This window comes from Callorhinus ursinus, unplaced genomic scaffold (genome assembly GCF_003265705.2).
Source record: "Callorhinus ursinus isolate GAN/ISIS: 27379988/994484 unplaced genomic scaffold, GSC_fseal_2.0 scaffold3, whole genome shotgun sequence".
Lineage (NCBI taxonomy): Eukaryota > Metazoa > Chordata > Mammalia > Carnivora > Otariidae > Callorhinus > Callorhinus ursinus.
In genome coordinates, this window is record NW_027397065.1 from 84631500 (window position 1) to 84648475 (window position 16976).

At 40.3% G+C, this 16976-nt stretch overlaps 1 protein-coding gene across 5 annotated transcripts in view; it reads left to right on the forward strand.

Annotated features, from left to right (window-relative positions):
* Positions 1-16976, forward strand: part of CTNND2 (catenin delta 2) — a 907509-nt gene that overhangs the window by 848697 nt on the left and 41836 nt on the right. For all 5 annotated transcript variants that reach the window (XM_073891088.1, XM_025867463.2, XM_073891086.1 and 2 more), the window contains one exon: positions 12172-12382. In XM_073891088.1, coding sequence (XP_073747189.1) covers positions 12172-12382 — 211 coding nt within the window. The remainder of the gene's footprint in view (positions 1-12171; positions 12383-16976) is intronic.

Genomic DNA, 16976 nt, shown 5'->3' on the forward strand with positions numbered 1-16976 from the left:
CATTAATCAGTGTATTACTATTATTCCAATGTGCTAATGTCAGGTAGGAGAACTACCTTCAATTTCTGTTCCTGAAAACAAACTTTGCTTACAAAAGTGCCAAACTCATCTTGTCTCACGCTATTGTCTTCTGAAATTTTCATCCTGGGAGAGTTCTTGGGTCTTTGCTGGATAACAATCTTGACCTAAAAATAAAACGTCCTCCTAGGTTTCTCCCCTGAGGCTAGAATCAGTGAGTTTAAGTTTTCACCTTTACCTCCTTTCTGCTAAAATTAGACAATGAATTGAGATAAAATTTATTTTGGCTATCATGCTGAATATTTAATCAAATTACTTAAATCCTGTTATAATGTGTCATATCAGTTACCTGACTCATTTTCAAAATTTCTCAAAAACCAATTTATTTCTAGTTCAAAAGGTGCTTCAGCAAACTTCCTGTTAATTAACTGCGATTTTTATTTTTAGAGCAGTTCTCATACAAATTAAATATGCTTATCTTAGCCACCTCCTTGTCCATATTTCTACTCATTACCTTGCTTCTTAAAAGTATAGAATTTCTCAAAATCTAGTTCAGTGAAATCCTCTGGATAAGATCTCAAGGTGCTAAAAAGTACAATTCCTTTTGTCTTCCAAACAAGTGGAATAGTTATTTATTTGGAGGTAATAACTCTTGAGAGAACTGCACACCATACGCTATAAAGGTGTAAAATTCTGCTTTGTTTAATATTATTTCCATTCGGAGGGTTGAGTTATCCTTTGAATCATTTTCTCAGACCAATTGCTTACCAATCCTGGCATGTGAAATTGGTCCTTAAATGTGTTATAAGTCTGTACTTGTTTTTTAAAATCATAGTTACTAGAAAAAAGCATAAGGATTTTTGTGTTTCTTCCAGAATTTGTCTCAACCTCTACCTTGGCTCCAGCTGATCCCGTTCTATGTCTTCTCTCTCTCTCTCTCTCTCTCTCTATTTGGATAAATCTTTAATCAATTAAAGAACTGGCAGATCCATAGAACAAGGTTCAGTATGGTTCATTTTTTAGAAAATCAATGCATCTTATTAAATATTTATTCTAACCCAGCTGGAGCAAAGGGACAGAGGTGGAAATGAACAGGTCACATTCTGGGAAAAAGGCACTGACATGATTAGACCAGAGGGCTGGTGTTGCCACAGCTATTTTCCATTCTGCGCAAGGAAAATGTAGAGGCGGAAGCATGAAGTGAAAGGAATTTTTTACTTACAAAATGTTGCAAGGCATCCAGACTTAATAAGAACCAGTCTTTCCCATTTAAAATAAAGAAGCACAATTTTACCATGGTTTAAAAGGTTAGGGCTGGTCATTTCATGCTGGACAAACAGTGGTGTTCTCACTAGATAATCGTATCATCTGTCGCATGTTGGTATTGCAAATCTCAGAGATAAGGTTGGTTCAGGAAGTAAGCAACTGCTCGCAAATGACTCAAAGATTCATTATTTGGGACTAGGATTGGAAGGGCCATTCGGTATTTCTTTTTCTTTTTTTTGATTTGTTTCCTAGGGTCAAAGAAAGTAAATGGATTAGTCAAGGCATTTTTTATATTATTTAACTACCATTGCAGGTTGTGTCGATAAGATCAATCAACATATGTTGTTATGTTTACAGGATTATTATTAACTTTCCCTGATGACTTATTATCTTACTTATTTTAAGAATTTTTAATATATGTTTTTCTGAATTCCGAAGGAGTAATTAGAACAAGATTCCATTTAAAGAATGTTCCATCTAGTTTTTACAAGCATAACCTGTTAAATCAAGCAATAAAGATAGAGGAAGTAGAAAGAAGGAAGCTTTGGTAACATGCCCAATTCAAAATACTACGCAGCCATCAGAAAGGATGAATACCCGCAATGTGCATCCACATGGATGGAACTGGAGGGGATGATGCTAAGTGAAGTGAGTCAAGCAGAGAAAGACAATTATCATATGGTTTCACTTATTTGTGGAACATGAGGAATAGCAGGGAGGACGTTAGGAGAAGGAAGGGAAACATGAAGGGGGGGGAATCGGAGGGGGAGACGAACCACGAGAGACTGTGGACTCTGAGAAACAAACTGTGGGTTTCAGAGGGGAGGGCGGTGGGGAGGATGGGTGAGCCGGGCGATGGGTATTAAGGAGGGCACGTACTGCACGGAGCGCTGGGTGTTATACGCAAACAAGGAATCATGGATCACTACATCAGAAACTAATGTACTGTATGGTGACGAACATAACATAACAAAACAAAACAAAATAAAATAAAATACATTAGCCACAATTAAATTTGTTTCATTTCGCCTAAGTAATTAATCCTTGTTCTCTTGATCTTCAGTTAATCAGCAGCCTTTCAAAGTGAATGAGTTCTGGAAATCCTGACTGAATCTCTTAGCAGTCTGAGAGTTGTCCATCTGGGGTGATGGTATCACCTCTACAGGGGTACCTGTAGCCAAGAGCCTATTTATTTATTGTCTCAAATGTTAAGAGTACCTGTTGGAGTTCTTGAGTCAGGCTATTTTGATATTTCTTCCAACTGACCCAATTACAGATCTGTGGCTCTGGCAGGGGTCTCCAGGCAAGCATGAAAGAAAATCAGAACCCAACTGTTGGTGATAAGGTTGATAAGGTTAAATGGCTTATCAGAACCCACCTGTTGATGATAAGGTTGAATGGCTCTGATTACTCATCACAACCAGTGATAACAAAATTGAGACAAGTTTAGTTTTATAAGGGGTTGGTGACTAGCATGAAAGTGAGTACGCATTACCGACCATGAGGCACTGAAAATCTCCAGGATCTCATTATCTACCCCGTAAAGATTACGTTAGGATGACCACCAACTGAAAAGCCTCTTTTAAACCTAGAAGTGGACTCTCAAAAACTTGTTGTTTTGAAACAAACATTACTGTGCCATTCTTTAGCATGAAAGGGAGCATGCTTTTAACCGAAGTGGAAGGTTCCTAAGGGCTGAGGCATAATCATATTCCTTGCCGTGATTAAGTGGAGGTGGAGTTCCTCATTTGCCAGGTTTTTTTGTATTGGAAACTTGATAAATAGGGCATCTCTCACTCTAGTATTATACTCAATAAAAACCTGTAGAATGCCATTTCTAGTACCCTCATTTCATAAGGTGAGGAAGAAAACTCTTTGATATTACCCAGCAACAGTCCGGGAAAGCCCTAAGATGGTTTTAGATTCGTAAAAGACATTTTTTAAAGATTTCTTAGTTTGACTATGGGGTGTAGATTTGGGGAAGGCAGTTTCAAGTAAGAGTTCTCAGGGGACAGAAGATATGAGTATAAGTCCTTAGTGTGTAAAGACAAGAAATAACTGCAGCTTGGTTCAGAACTTTCCCATGTGAACAATTATTCAAATTTTTTCTTCAATAACCAAGCAATACTCTTGAATGTTTCCTCTCTTGGTCTGTAAGCCACATAAATCAGTTTTAAAATATAAATTTTTTTGTATATTTTCTCCTCTTTTATAATAAAGTGTTTTAGATACCCTTATAGTTACACAATGACAGATTCTTATGATACATTGGCTCCAAAAGTTCCCCAAAGAGATAGAAAAGGTGCTAGCCACATTACAGAAGGAGCTATGGCTATTGACAGAGCATTGTAAAAAGACTAATAATCTCCCTTTGGCAAGGGGGCAAAGGCTCTTTTCACATTTACCTACAGACATACAATCATCTGGAGATCAACACCTCACTATTATATCTTCACCCACTGATCAAAAGTAACTTCAGGCTGGGGAAAGGACTCTGGTGAAATGGCAGAGTAGGAAGCACAGGTTTCTGGTTCCCCACACTGACAAAATGTGTCTGATGTATTTTGGAACTCTGGAGTCTAATGAAGGCTTGCAACTTTCAAGGGAAAGCTTGGATGGTAAATGTGATTAATTTCAGTCAATTTCAACTCTCAACATAGTAGCAGCTACCCAACCCTCAGGTGGATCAACTTGGCTGGCAGCTATGTGTATGTTCCTGAGCAGCTTGCATGCTGCTGATGGGAACCAGGGTGGGCAGCAAGGACCCTGTCCTCCAAATATCAGGGATCTGCATTCTGATCACTGCTGCTTCTGATCATGGAGGTACAGATGCAGAGGTAGACAGCCATTTTTGCACACCTCTCATTATTGCAAGCCCCTTCCCCGCTGGCTGAGGTGACTTCCAGGGAAATTAAAGTGTTGGCACCTTCCCTTCCCCTTTGATTTCTTTTGAGAATCAGACTTTAAAAGACTAGGACATTCAAAAGCAAATGGATATGCACAGGAAAATAACAGTCCCCCATATGCCCAGAGAAAGGCACAAGTTCAGAAAAGACCTGAGAGGACCTTAAGTTTATACCTCAGGCTGATCCTCTGCACAGAGACAGCCTACAACAATCAAAAACAGAACAAAAACCAAAAAAAAAAAAACAGCAAACTTGGGCAAGGGGAAGAATCTGATTTCCAGGATTCCATTAGTAGATTCCAGTGTCTACTTTTACACACACACACACACACACACACACACACACACACACAATCATAAGGCATACAAAGAAATGGAAGTATGGCTCATTCAAAGGAAAAACATAAACCAACAAAACTGTCCTTGGGAAAGACCAGATGGCAGACCTACTAGACAAAGACTTTAAAACAACTATCTTAAAGATGCTCAAAGAACTAAAAGGTGATGTAGAGAAAGTTAAGCTAATGATGTCTGAATAAAATGGAAATATCATTAAAAAGATAGAAAACCTAAAAGGAAATTTAAGAAAAAAAATTCTAGAGCTGAAAATGACAGTTACTGAAATGAAAAATTCCCTGGAGGGATTCTAAGGCAGATTTGAGCAGGCAGAAGAATCCATGAACTTGAAGACAGGACAGCTGAAATCATCTAGTCCTAGGGACAGAAAGAAAATAACTGAAGAAAAGTGAACAGAGTCCCAGGTATCTGTGAGTCACCATCAGGCAGACCAACGTACACACTGTGGAAATTCCAGAAGAAGGAGAGAGAGAGAGAAAGGGTCAGGGAGCTATTCAAAGAAATAGTGCCTGAATACTTCCCAAATTTGATGAAAGATGTGAATATAAACATCCAAGAAGCTCAACCAGCGAGGGACCCATACTGAGACACATAATCAAACTGTCCAAAGACAAGGACAGAGAGAATCTTGAAAAGAGCAAAAGAGAAGTGACTCATTACATTAAAAAAGATCTCAATAAGATTATAAGCAGATTTCTCATCAGATACTTTGGAGGTCAGAAAGCAATGGGCTGTATTTTCAAAGTGATGAAAGGGAAAAAATAAAACCTGCCAATCAAGAATTCTGTACTGCAAAAGTGCAGAAGGAAGACATTCCCAGGTAAATAAAAGCTGAGGTAGTTCATCACTGGAACTTCCCTGCAAGCAAAGGTAATCCTGCAGTTTGGCATAAACTAATTAGAATCCTATGAAGAAATATAGATCTCGGTAAAGGTAAATTCATGGGTAATTACAAAAGCAAGTATTACTGTCATGACAGTTTGTAACTCTTGTTTTCCAGTTTTCTCCGTGACTGAAGAGACAGATGCGTTTAAAAAAAGTTATTTTATTTTTTTAGACCTATGACATTTACAAAGATGGAATTGGTGACATCCAGGACTGAAAAGGATGAGGATGGAGCTATAAATAAACAGAGTTTTCTATGTTATTGAAGTAAAATGGTATAAATTTAAATTAGAATTTTATAACTTTCGGATATGAAATGTAATCCCCATGGTAACCACAATGAAAATAGTTATAGAATATATACAAAAGGAAATGAGAAGGTAGTTAAAACATTTCACTACAAAAAAATCAAGTAAACACAAAAGAGACAGGAATGCAGGAAATGAAGGACAAAAAAAGCCACAAGGTAGCTACAAAACAAATAGGAAACTAACACAAGTAAACCCCTCCTTATCAGTAACTTTTTCTTTTTTTGTTTTTAGATTTACTTATTTTTTTGAGAGAGAGAGAGCAGGGGAGGGACATAGAAAGAGGGAGAGAGAGTCTCCTAAGCAGACTCCACACTGAGGGGCTCAATCTCATGACCCTGAGCCGAAAACAAGAGTCAGATGCTCAACGAACTGAGTCACCCGGGCCCCCCCAGTAATTATTTCAAATATAAATTGATTAAACTCTCCAGTCAAAAAACAGAATGGCAGAATGGATTAAAAACCATGATCCAGGGCGCCCGGATGGCTCAGTTGGTTAAGCGACTGCCTTCGGCTCGGGTCATGATCCTGGAGTCCCGGGATCGAGTCCCGCATCGGGCTCCCTGCTCCGCGGGGAGCCTGCTTCTCCCTCTGACCCTCTTCCCTCTCGTGCTCTCTCTCTCTCATTCTCTCTCTCTCAAATAAATAAATAAAATCGTTAAAAAAAAAAAAAACATGATCCAACTATACGCTGTCTACAGGAGACTCACTTTAGATCCAGAGAAAGTGGAATGTTGGCTGTTAGGAGGATGGGGAGGATAGGGAGTTATTGTTTAATGGTGTAGAGTTTCAGTTTTGCAGGATGAAAACAGTTCTGGAGATGGATGGTGGTGATATTGCACAATAAAAAATTATTTAATATCACCAAATTATGTACTTAAAAGTGGATAAGATGGTACATTTTAGAATATGTATATTCTACCACAGTAAAAAAAAAAAAATTGAAAAAGAAAAGAGTAAATTTAGAGCATCTCAGCAAAAACTCACCGGCCAATTTTAGCAGCCCCAGAAACAAAGAAGCCAAAGAGGGGCTAAGATCTCAGAGACAAAGGAGCCATGATGTTTCTGATCCAGCACTGACTGATCTCCATGCCAACATTTTTATTTAAGTTATCTTTTCTCTAAAGTTGGCTTGAGAGATTTAAGTTTACAAAGATATTTGAGTCATCCCAAAGACCAGCTATACAAAGGACTCTATCAGTGATCAAAAGAGATACCTAATTGGAAGGGATTCGAGTGACTTCTCTATTGTCTGCCACCTCACAGAGCACAGGTGGTTAGACCACAAACCATTACTCAATATCGCTGCCACCAGTGGGGAAACTAAGTGGTGGCACACAAATTAATACCAGAAATAGACTTAGTCCTGAACTAGAAATAGAGAGTCATAAATAAGCAAAAAACACAGAAGCTGAAGAAGTCAGCAAGAGCAGAGCCCTGTTGCACTGTCCTGAAATTTCCACCAGCCCTTGCCTGCACGAGAGCTTTGCTAAGAGTGTCCTACTTGGGCAGCACTGTTGGTTAGCACTCTCCTGAGGCCATCTGCAACTTCATGGGCCTGACACTTTAAACAGGAGACTCCAGAAAGAAACATTACAAAGAGAAAATAATTGTTATTTGCAATTTTCCAGAGGTTCTGGACTTAGAAAACTGGCTCAACCAGTCTTACATACAAGTATTTAAAGGACACACACACACACACACACACACACACACACACACACAAAGGCAAGGGTAGCAAAGTTACAAGGTTACAGTTAGTTTGTCATTGATGGAAACACAGTATATTGTTCACACGATGACAGTATCTCCACTGGTCCTCTCATACCAGTTATTGGTCATCTCATACCAGTGATTGCATATCAGAAATAATGTTCTTTTCATCAGAGACTAAGTAACTTAGAAGAAAGGACCCAAGTGTTCATTTCTACCGGGAACTTCGCAAAACAGAGTGATCTGTTGGTTGATGGTGGTGTGGAGGCTGGGAAGTTGTTTTGTTTTGTTTCAATCTGAAGGAGCAGCATGCTTTTCTTTTTTTTTTTTTTTAAGATTTTATTTATTTATTTGAGAGAGAGAGAGAGAAACAGCATGAGAGGGGAAAAGGTCAGAGCTCCCTGCTGAGCCAGGAGCCTGATGTGGGACTCGATCCCAGGACTCCGGGATCATGACCTGAGCCGAAGGCAGTCGCTTAACCAACTGAGCCACCCAGGCGCCCATGGTTTTCTTTTTTTAACATTTGATTCCATGACAGTGGATGATGGAGCGCATATTTCTTGCAAATGGAGGCAGGCCAAGGTATCCATTTTGCTTTCACGAATCTAGGTGTCTTTTGAACCTGATGAGGAACCTTCTTTCCTTGATGGGACTTCGCTGTACTATTCTCCCATATAAGGTTAACTAATTTGGCATGTTTTTTTTGTGCATGAATAAATACAACAGAAATCCAACTTGTCCGTGATTATTAAATTGTAAAATGCACTTGGTTTTCACTATCCACCTCATTGCCCCAGCTAGAGACTCCTGAATCTTCTCTCCTCCGTCACCCCAGCATTGCACTTGTCAGTTCCGTCTTACGGTGCGCCATCATGGCCATCATCCTGTCCCTGACCCTCAGCCACCTCTGAGGTCCCAAGCCCGTGTTTTTGTCCTGATATATTAGAGTTGCCTGTTAAATGGCATGAATCATTCTGGACTTCCAGTCTGTGCCATACCATTCACTCATTATTAAACCAATTAAATCCAGAGAAAGGGGGAGTGGGTCAGTCTGCAGTGGGTGCTGATACCACAGGCCTACTCTGTGGGCCTCAGCAGTTCATCCTAAGACAGGAAGCTCCTCTGCTTCTTGCCAGGCTCAACCCCAAGGTGAGGCCTGTCTGCTTATGATCTCCTTTGCCTCCACACAGCATCCCAATGCACCACAGGGGTGCTGCTGGGCTCCAGGCGCTCTTGATGTCCCGGGGCCCGTGCAGAACCTCCAAGGTTCCTCCTCTGGGCTCCCAAAGATATTGGCATCCATCTGCGGGTCTGGCCACTCTCCTCCTTAGCCCAAGAAGAAACTTACCTCTATCCATTTCTCTCTGAAACCAAACCAAACAAAAACAAAAAACAATTTTATTCCCTTCGTGGTGTTAGTCTGTGAAAATTGCAGTTTGGCTCACCCACCTTGCAACTTTCTCTCATCACCCCGTGGCACAAAAAAGGAATTAGTTCCTAAAGAGAGTGAACTCCTTTTACCTCTGAAGAAATCTCAGACGTTAGGGACCCGAAAGTTTGGGGGGCGAGGGGGTGCCAAGTGTCCTCCTATTGGTAGCAAGAATGTTTTTTTACTCTCTCCGTTGTTTAGAAATTTAGAGAACAAAGAAAATATGGGCATAGAACAATTATGGGCACAAATCACCTTGAGTTGTGATGCTTACAATTTCACTAGAAGTTCAGAGACAGAGAGTTTTATTGTCAAGAAAAAGACTACCTGTTTCTCCAACCTTCAATCTTTCTATTCTGAAACCTTCCTTCTTTTTTTTCTTTTCTTTCTTTTTTTTTTTTTTTTTTTTGGAGAGAGAGAGGGCACATGAGTGGGGTGGGCAGAGGGAGAGAGAGGGAGAGAGAATCTTAGGCTGACTCCACACCTAGTGCAGAGCCCAGCGTGGACCTGGATCTCATGACCCTGAGATCATGACCTGAACTGAAATCAAGTCGGATGCTTAACCGATTGAGCCACCCTGGCGTCCCTGAAACTTTCCTTCTTGAGGCACCAGAATTCTCTTTGTAGAATATCAGGTGGATCTTGGGGCTCCCCTGACCTATAGAACAAATCCTGAATGTTTACTTCCTATATCAAGCCTTCTGTGACAAGCCCAGAGCAACCTAATGTCTCCCTTCCCTGGACTCCTGTTATTAGTCTGCCACAGAAGGTTGCTTGCAACTGTAATTATTCTATGTTCCTGTTTTCTTTTTCTCCCACCCAATTAGCCTCAAAGTTTATGAACACAAGAAAAAAAAAAGCTATTCTTGCTACCCAAATTTCACATGAAGCTAGGATTCCATTTCCAGTATGAGAAGACAGCTTTTCTCGGCAGCAGAATTGAAGGCTAAAACGATTGTATGCCCTTAAAAGAAAAAACAAACTTTGTCTGGAGGTCTTCTGCTCTGTGGAGTAATGTTACTTGATTTGTTTCTCCACTTGGATGGTCAAAAATATAAATTAAAATATATCCTTCCAAATAGGCTAATAAAGAGACTAAATGAAAAATCTCCACTTGTCCAGTAAAATGTCAGTGAACTCTATTGGAAATATTAGAAATAAAATCATTCCAATAGGTGTCCTTGACAGGTTGTGGCTGGTTATATATGGTAGAGACTCCTGTCATTTTCCACACTGTGGAGTCCATGGAAAACAACAGTGTTTGTACAGCACCCCGGGGCAAGTCAGAGAGGCCGCTCTGGGTTGGAAAGCGGCTGCCCATGCCCCCTGAATGTGATGGGGACACCTCGCATTTCATTCTCGGCTCATGGATTCGGAAACATTGCAGGATGAATCCACACCTTCAGATTTATCTGGTATAATTTTTTAAATGGCAGTAACAGCAAAAACTGAAGAAGTCTGCAACCGAATCTTCCTTCTCTTTTCATTTTTGCTTTCAACCTCAGCGATGCCCAAGGTCACAAACCAGTCCTCCGTACTCGGTCGGGACTGTGAATGCCCCTGGATGCATAATGATTGAAGTAGTTTCCTGTTTCATTCCCCTCTCACTTCCCTTAGGAAGAAAAAATTTTAAGACCCCATTCATCCACCTGCTTACATCCATGGAACTCAGGTTTGCCTAAGAGAGTCTGTGCGGGTTCATGAACTAATGACGTCTCAGCATGTTGAGCTCAGCAAAAGTAAACTCTTAGCCAGAGCTGAGTGTGATTCAATGACAAATATCCAGCAAGTTGCTCAGAGGATTGTCCAGGCACAAAGGATCTTCTCCAAACTATTTTAAGTATTGTCTTTAGGAAACAAATAGGCTACATTTGGAGGTTCTCAGGCAAACCATTTTTGTCAGATACTTCTCAGCCATCAAGTGAACAAAGACACTTTCCTATTTCAGTAACTTAGACATCAGCGTTTTTTTTTGTCCACGCTAAAGTAAGCCACCTAAACATAGGATAAGAGCAGATGCCAAAATGACAAGGACCTATGTTCTATTTATTAATGCCTGGAACGGAGATATCACTGCCTTCGCCCATGAGTCTCCTCTCCTTACCCCCGGGCACCACACACCGGAGGATTAAACAGCCAAAGAGTCTCTCCTTTAGAGACATGTATGGGGGCAAAGCATTTCAAATGACTTTCAGGAGCTAGCTAAACATGTCTGATTGGGGGATGGGAGACGAGGAAGGAGTTTAGCTTTGGACACATGCCAATTCCATCTGAAACATTTAAGAACAGCCAACTTTGCTACAGGCACTCATTTACTTAGTTCCAGAAGTAAATTCATAGGACAGAACTGGAAGCTGCAGGTGGTAATGAATTAATGTCTTGTAGGGTTATTGGTAATGCCCAAAATGTTTTGTAAACTAAAAGCACTCCATGAGGATGTCATTATAAGTACCTCTGTCATTGGGAGTAGCAAGATTAATAATGACGAAGCAAGTCAAGGAAGCAAAGTTGGATTTTATTTTCTTTGTTTTTCGCGCAAAGGAGAATGTGTCAAATTAGTAAATGTTATGTGGTAGAGCCATACGGTAAAGCCCATCAGGGAGACAGGCGAATCATTGGGTTATCACGGTTCAGAGAACACCTAGCTCTACATTATTTGTAAAGTCTCTCTCGCTTGCTTTAAATGTTTCTCTTTGTTTGATAAGGGCCAGAGCTCAGGAGTTATGTACATGGTCATGATCTCCACATATTTGTGGTCTGACTCTTACTTGTTAAGTAGTTCAGGCCTCAACATAGTTCCCATGGGGGTAGTTTTGGGTGAAGTTATGTCGGAATTACCATGTGTTTTCTTGGCTTCTGTGACCGAAGAGCGGGAACGCACTGATAGCCAACACCTCCGGAGTCTCGCATCCTCAGTAATCCTCGGGGGTGACATGCCGTCCGCACATTTACTCATTTAATCTCTGCAACAGCCTTGTGACGTAGGTACCGTTATTGTCCTTGTTCTACAGGTTTTTAAAAGCTGAGGCTTACAGGCGGGAACTAACTCGCCCGGAAATTCCATCCCATGTCCATCTAGCGCCAAAAGTCCGCGCACTCACCACGAGGAAAGTCTGTTCTCCGTGTGTGTTCCCCGTGACCCGACAGAATATTCAGTGGTGGAAAATGGACAACATTGCATTCATGTGGCCTCTGGTGGCCCCTTTTTCTCCCCTGCTCCACCTTCTTCTCTGCCCTCTTCCTCCAGTTTGGCCTCATTTCAACTTTTCCCTTGACTTTTTTTTCCAAAGGCAAATATGCCATGCGAGACCTGGTCCACCGGCTTCCAGGTGGGAACAATAGCAACAACACGGCGAGTAAGGCCATGTCGGATGACACGGTGACAGCCGTCTGCTGCACCCTGCACGAGGTGATCACCAAGAACATGGAGAACGCCAAGGCCTTACGGGACGCTGGCGGCATTGAGAAGTTGGTTGGCATCTCCAAAAGCAAAGGAGATAAGTAAGTCGGACAGTGACTTCGTATCTCTGTAGAATTGGTATCGGTAGAATTAGTTCCAAGTGTGTCCAACATCCAGCTGGTTATGGGTAACACTACTGAACGTCACCGGAAAGCGTCTGTCGCTGATCATCAAGAGAAGGGAAATAGCACACGGTTTCCAGTCTTCCCGCCCCATGATGGAAACTGATCTTCCTGATAATTTCAATTTGATTACTAACTCGTGACTTGGTGACGGCTCTGTTCCTGGTAAGACAGACTTGACAATCTAGCACGCACACACTAGTGTGTTCCTCCAACATAGACTCGACAAGCAGCTTAACCTGAGAACGTGAAGGTTATCTTTTGGTTGCTGTTCCTTTGTGGTTGCAGGTCCAAGTATTGATGACAGGTCCACATCCTTTTGCTCTCTGTCTCTTTAGCTGTGCATAGCGAGTCATGCAGGGAGGGTGGGGGGGGCGAAGGGGGGGGGGCGTCTCCCATGTTAGCTGTACATTTGGGGCAAATTGTTTAATTTAATGAGGCACTATGCCTATATACTTCACAGTCTAAAAATGAGGAAGGGGCTGTCATAATATCCCAGAAGAAGTAATAATCACGTCTTAAAGGATGAACAGAAGTTTTCCAGGCAGAGAGGATGGTGGTGAGGAAGGACTTTTATGCAAGTGGCATAAAGAAAGATAAGGCCCTGTGTCCAAGCAACTGCACCGCCGAGAATGGAAATGTCCCCCGTTTGATTTAAGAATCAATGGTATCTTACTGCATGCAACCAAAACATATCTTCGGCAGCCAGAGCCTCATTATATCAGCAAGCTGTCAATGTTACAGAAACATTCGCAAACCTTAATTAAATTTTGCCTCCTGGAAATCCCTCCAATGTAATCAATGAGATTAAGAGGGTAAACCTTTTGTTATCAAAGGTCTACTTCTTGACTTTTCATTCCCTACCTCCCTCATTTCTTGACATCTAAATGCTAAATAATTTTTCTTCTGTTGTTAAAGGCTGTGAGGGAGGTACTTTGAGACTTTTTGGAAATTCTCTCATTATTTCATTTGATTCAGGATATTACCATTGTGTTAGAAAAGAAGTCTCAGGTTTCTATGTAAGCACCCTGAGACCTCCCAGTAAGTTTAATCAACAATTTAGTATTAGTATTCGAGCACTTTTCTCTTTCAAGTAGAGGAGCCCCATTGGACTCATATAATGATGGTGCAAGACAGATGGTTGGCTTGAATTACACCTTATTATATTGGACTTCAAACAAATTGCTCTTCCACACAGACAGGAGACCACATAGTCTTCTTCATGTAGCTTCAATAGAACCTTGGAATCTCTAATTAAAATGCTTCTCTGTTTGGAGCATTAGGAGCTTAATATGTTAATGCTTTTTTAAGCAAACACACACACACAATGAGACCATCATCCACAAAAACACTCCGACGTATTTGTGCATATTGGTGAGATGTTCAAAGATTGTTTTCTTTGAACTGTAAGACTAGAGAGTTTGAGGGGTGGTCTGGCGTATATTAATTTCTTCCACCTGTGTGGGCATCCCTACTGCAGTAAACATCCCTCAATGGGCCTTAAAGAGAAGAGATGCTTTTATCAGTCCTGCGATAAAAAAAAAATTACTTGGTGAAACTAATTTAAAAATCATTTGAAGAAACCATCCATGAAAGAGTGTACATCCACATTGCCAGTCCAGAAAATGGTCCTATTAGGTCTTGTCCAACCTTGATTATTGTTAACGGGATGTTTCTTTCACTATGGATGATCTCATAACTGTCTGCTGACTTGACTGGAAGTTTCTTTATGGAATAGTGACGTGTTCCATCTCACTGTTCCTTGACCTTTTTTTCCAATGTTAATAGTCAAGATTTACACCAAGTTTAATAAGAAGTGTTGAAATGAGTGGAGTCAGGCATCTTCCCATTTCTCCTGCTTATCTCTTCCATTCTTCCATGTGGCTTACCTTATTTATTATTTTAGAGAGGGAGGGGGAGAGAAAGCAGGGGGAGGAGCTGAGGAGAGGGAGAGAATCCCAAGCAGACTCCATGCTCCACACAGAGACCAACAGAGGGCTCGATCCCATGACCCTGAAATCACAGCCTGAGCCAAAATCAAGAGTCGGTGCTTAACCAACTGGGCCACCCAGGCTCCCCTTACCTCTTTTTTATATAATGACTAATTTGAGGATCAAAACAGCGTTTTTATAACTGCATATAGCCTCATCTCCCACCTGCACTTCAGTTTTGTTACTGCTTCTCAATACCCTTAAAAAGAAATCCAGAAGAATTATTCTGAATCTTAACGCTAAACTCACCACTTCACTCAATTCTGTTATGACACGAAGCACTGAGATTCCCAAGGCCTTCTGGACACGTTTCAACAAAATAGAAATTCTTTATTGAAAAGAGAGTTTTTGAAATTGGGGATTAGTTAATAATTAGAAAGGGGAGAGAGAGCAATTTGCTCTAGTTAATTTACAAAATCCTTGCAAAGCTGTCCTCCCTAAAATGTCCTTAAAAAGTTATTATCAGAAATAAGTTTAATTCAAACCTGATTTTTAAATTTCAGATAGCAAGATAAAACACAGGTGGAAAAATGTGCCTGTGATTCTCCATTTTTATGCATTTGTATGTTTCATTTCTAAATATACACAAACTTAAACATGCCGTGCTATTAACAAATCAGACTAGTGAGGTATCAATCACAGTCTGTTTGAAATGTAGCTTGCTAATACAACCACCAGGACTGGAGTTCTGGTGTCCTACAGCTTGGAATAGCTGTGCTGAACACCCACAACCAATTGCACCATCTAACATCCTCAGTCACCCCTAATTTCACAACTTTAGTCAGGATCAGACATTGTGTAATCATTAATGACTCATACAGGAGACTTATACTTACTATTTTCAAGTCTTGATAACTTAAACTATTCTTTTCACATCATTTTAAACTCACATTATGGACATTCTGTCACATGCATCTATTTCAAAAGTACATTTGTGTTTTTTTCTAATTTTAAAAATTATATAGGAAATAGTGTGTTGCTTGTGTCACTGTATTTTGTCATAAGACAGAAAAGCTGTTAACCGTCTCATCTGTTACTTGTCATTGAGGAACTGTGTATTGTGGGTTAGGCTGTAGTCACTTGTCACATTAGAAACACTCAATTGTTCAAGTCCTTCAATCAATAGTTACAGTTGTTCATGTAGAAGTTGCTATGGTACCAGTCTAGTGATGGACTTTTAAAGTCTAAAACAATGTTTGTTTGACCTTCACATGTTATTATGACACTGTAATATATTGACATTTTAATTGAGAAGTTAAAACCCACTATTCATTACACATTCAAAGTCTTTTTCTATTTTGTAACTAAGCAAGAAGTAGAAACAAAATATTACACTGTTTCCAAGGAATTTTTGCATACTAAATATGTCTCAACTACCTTACCACTACCTGAATATTCATGTATGTTCCTCAAGAGTTGCTTGACTATTGTCATGGACAAATATCTAGCTAACAATGATAAAATACAGCAAAACATAACAGCATTGTGTGGCATTGATTATATAAGATTAACATGTACCTGTGGCCACATCCATGAAAAGATCTAAAATTCTCTGTCTTTAAATCAAAGGAATTTAATATTACGTTTAGAGCATGACACTAGCATAAATTATACAATCATTTAGTGACCATTTTAGTAAAGGAAAGTACACATGTCACTTAAATGTAGTTCATCTTTCATAGAGAAAAAAAATTTTTGAAATTTATAAGAACCCTACATTTTTTTCCCTTTAAAAATACATGACATACACAGCTGATGAATTGTTGAGCACTGATGATGTACTATGTGTTGGCTAATTGAATTTAAATTTTAAAAAAAGAAAACCAAAAGTAATAAATAAATAAAACTAAAAATACATGATATAACTAGTATTTTCAAACACAGCCAAAGTCGAATTCCATCTCAGCAATAAAAAGAGCAAGAATGATTGTTAATGCTACCAGTAAGCAAATGGACGAAGGAACCTTAAACTTACTTGGTCTAAATTGCAAACTTGAACACCCAGGCACGTAGCAAACACGTCATGGACCATGTGTTAACATCTCATAATTCCATTACGACATGCATATCCTCACAACAGCCACTCACTCTGGCTCTCGAATCCAACCTCAGCCTCAGCCCATCTCACCATTTGCTCACTTTCTATTTCAAAAGCCATTTTATTTCAGAGGCATTTTTGGTCTCAATTCAGATTTTCTCTTCTGGGAATCCTTGGGCAGCTGCAGCACCGGTCAGCTTCAGGGTGGACTTCACTTTGGGGTCCTCACGAATGGTTACGCCCTGCCCGACTCCAGGAGTCACCGTACGCGTAGACCAGGGGTCAGCAATCTATGGCCCAGGGGTCAAATCCCACCCACCTCCTGCCTTTGTCAATAACATTTGCTCAAAACACAGCCACCTCCACTTGCTGATGTATTATTTATGACGCCTCTCGTGCTACAGTTGCAGAGCTGAATAGCTGTGATCAAGACCATATGGCCCCCCAAAGTGGAAAATATTTATTATCTGACCCTTTAGGAAAA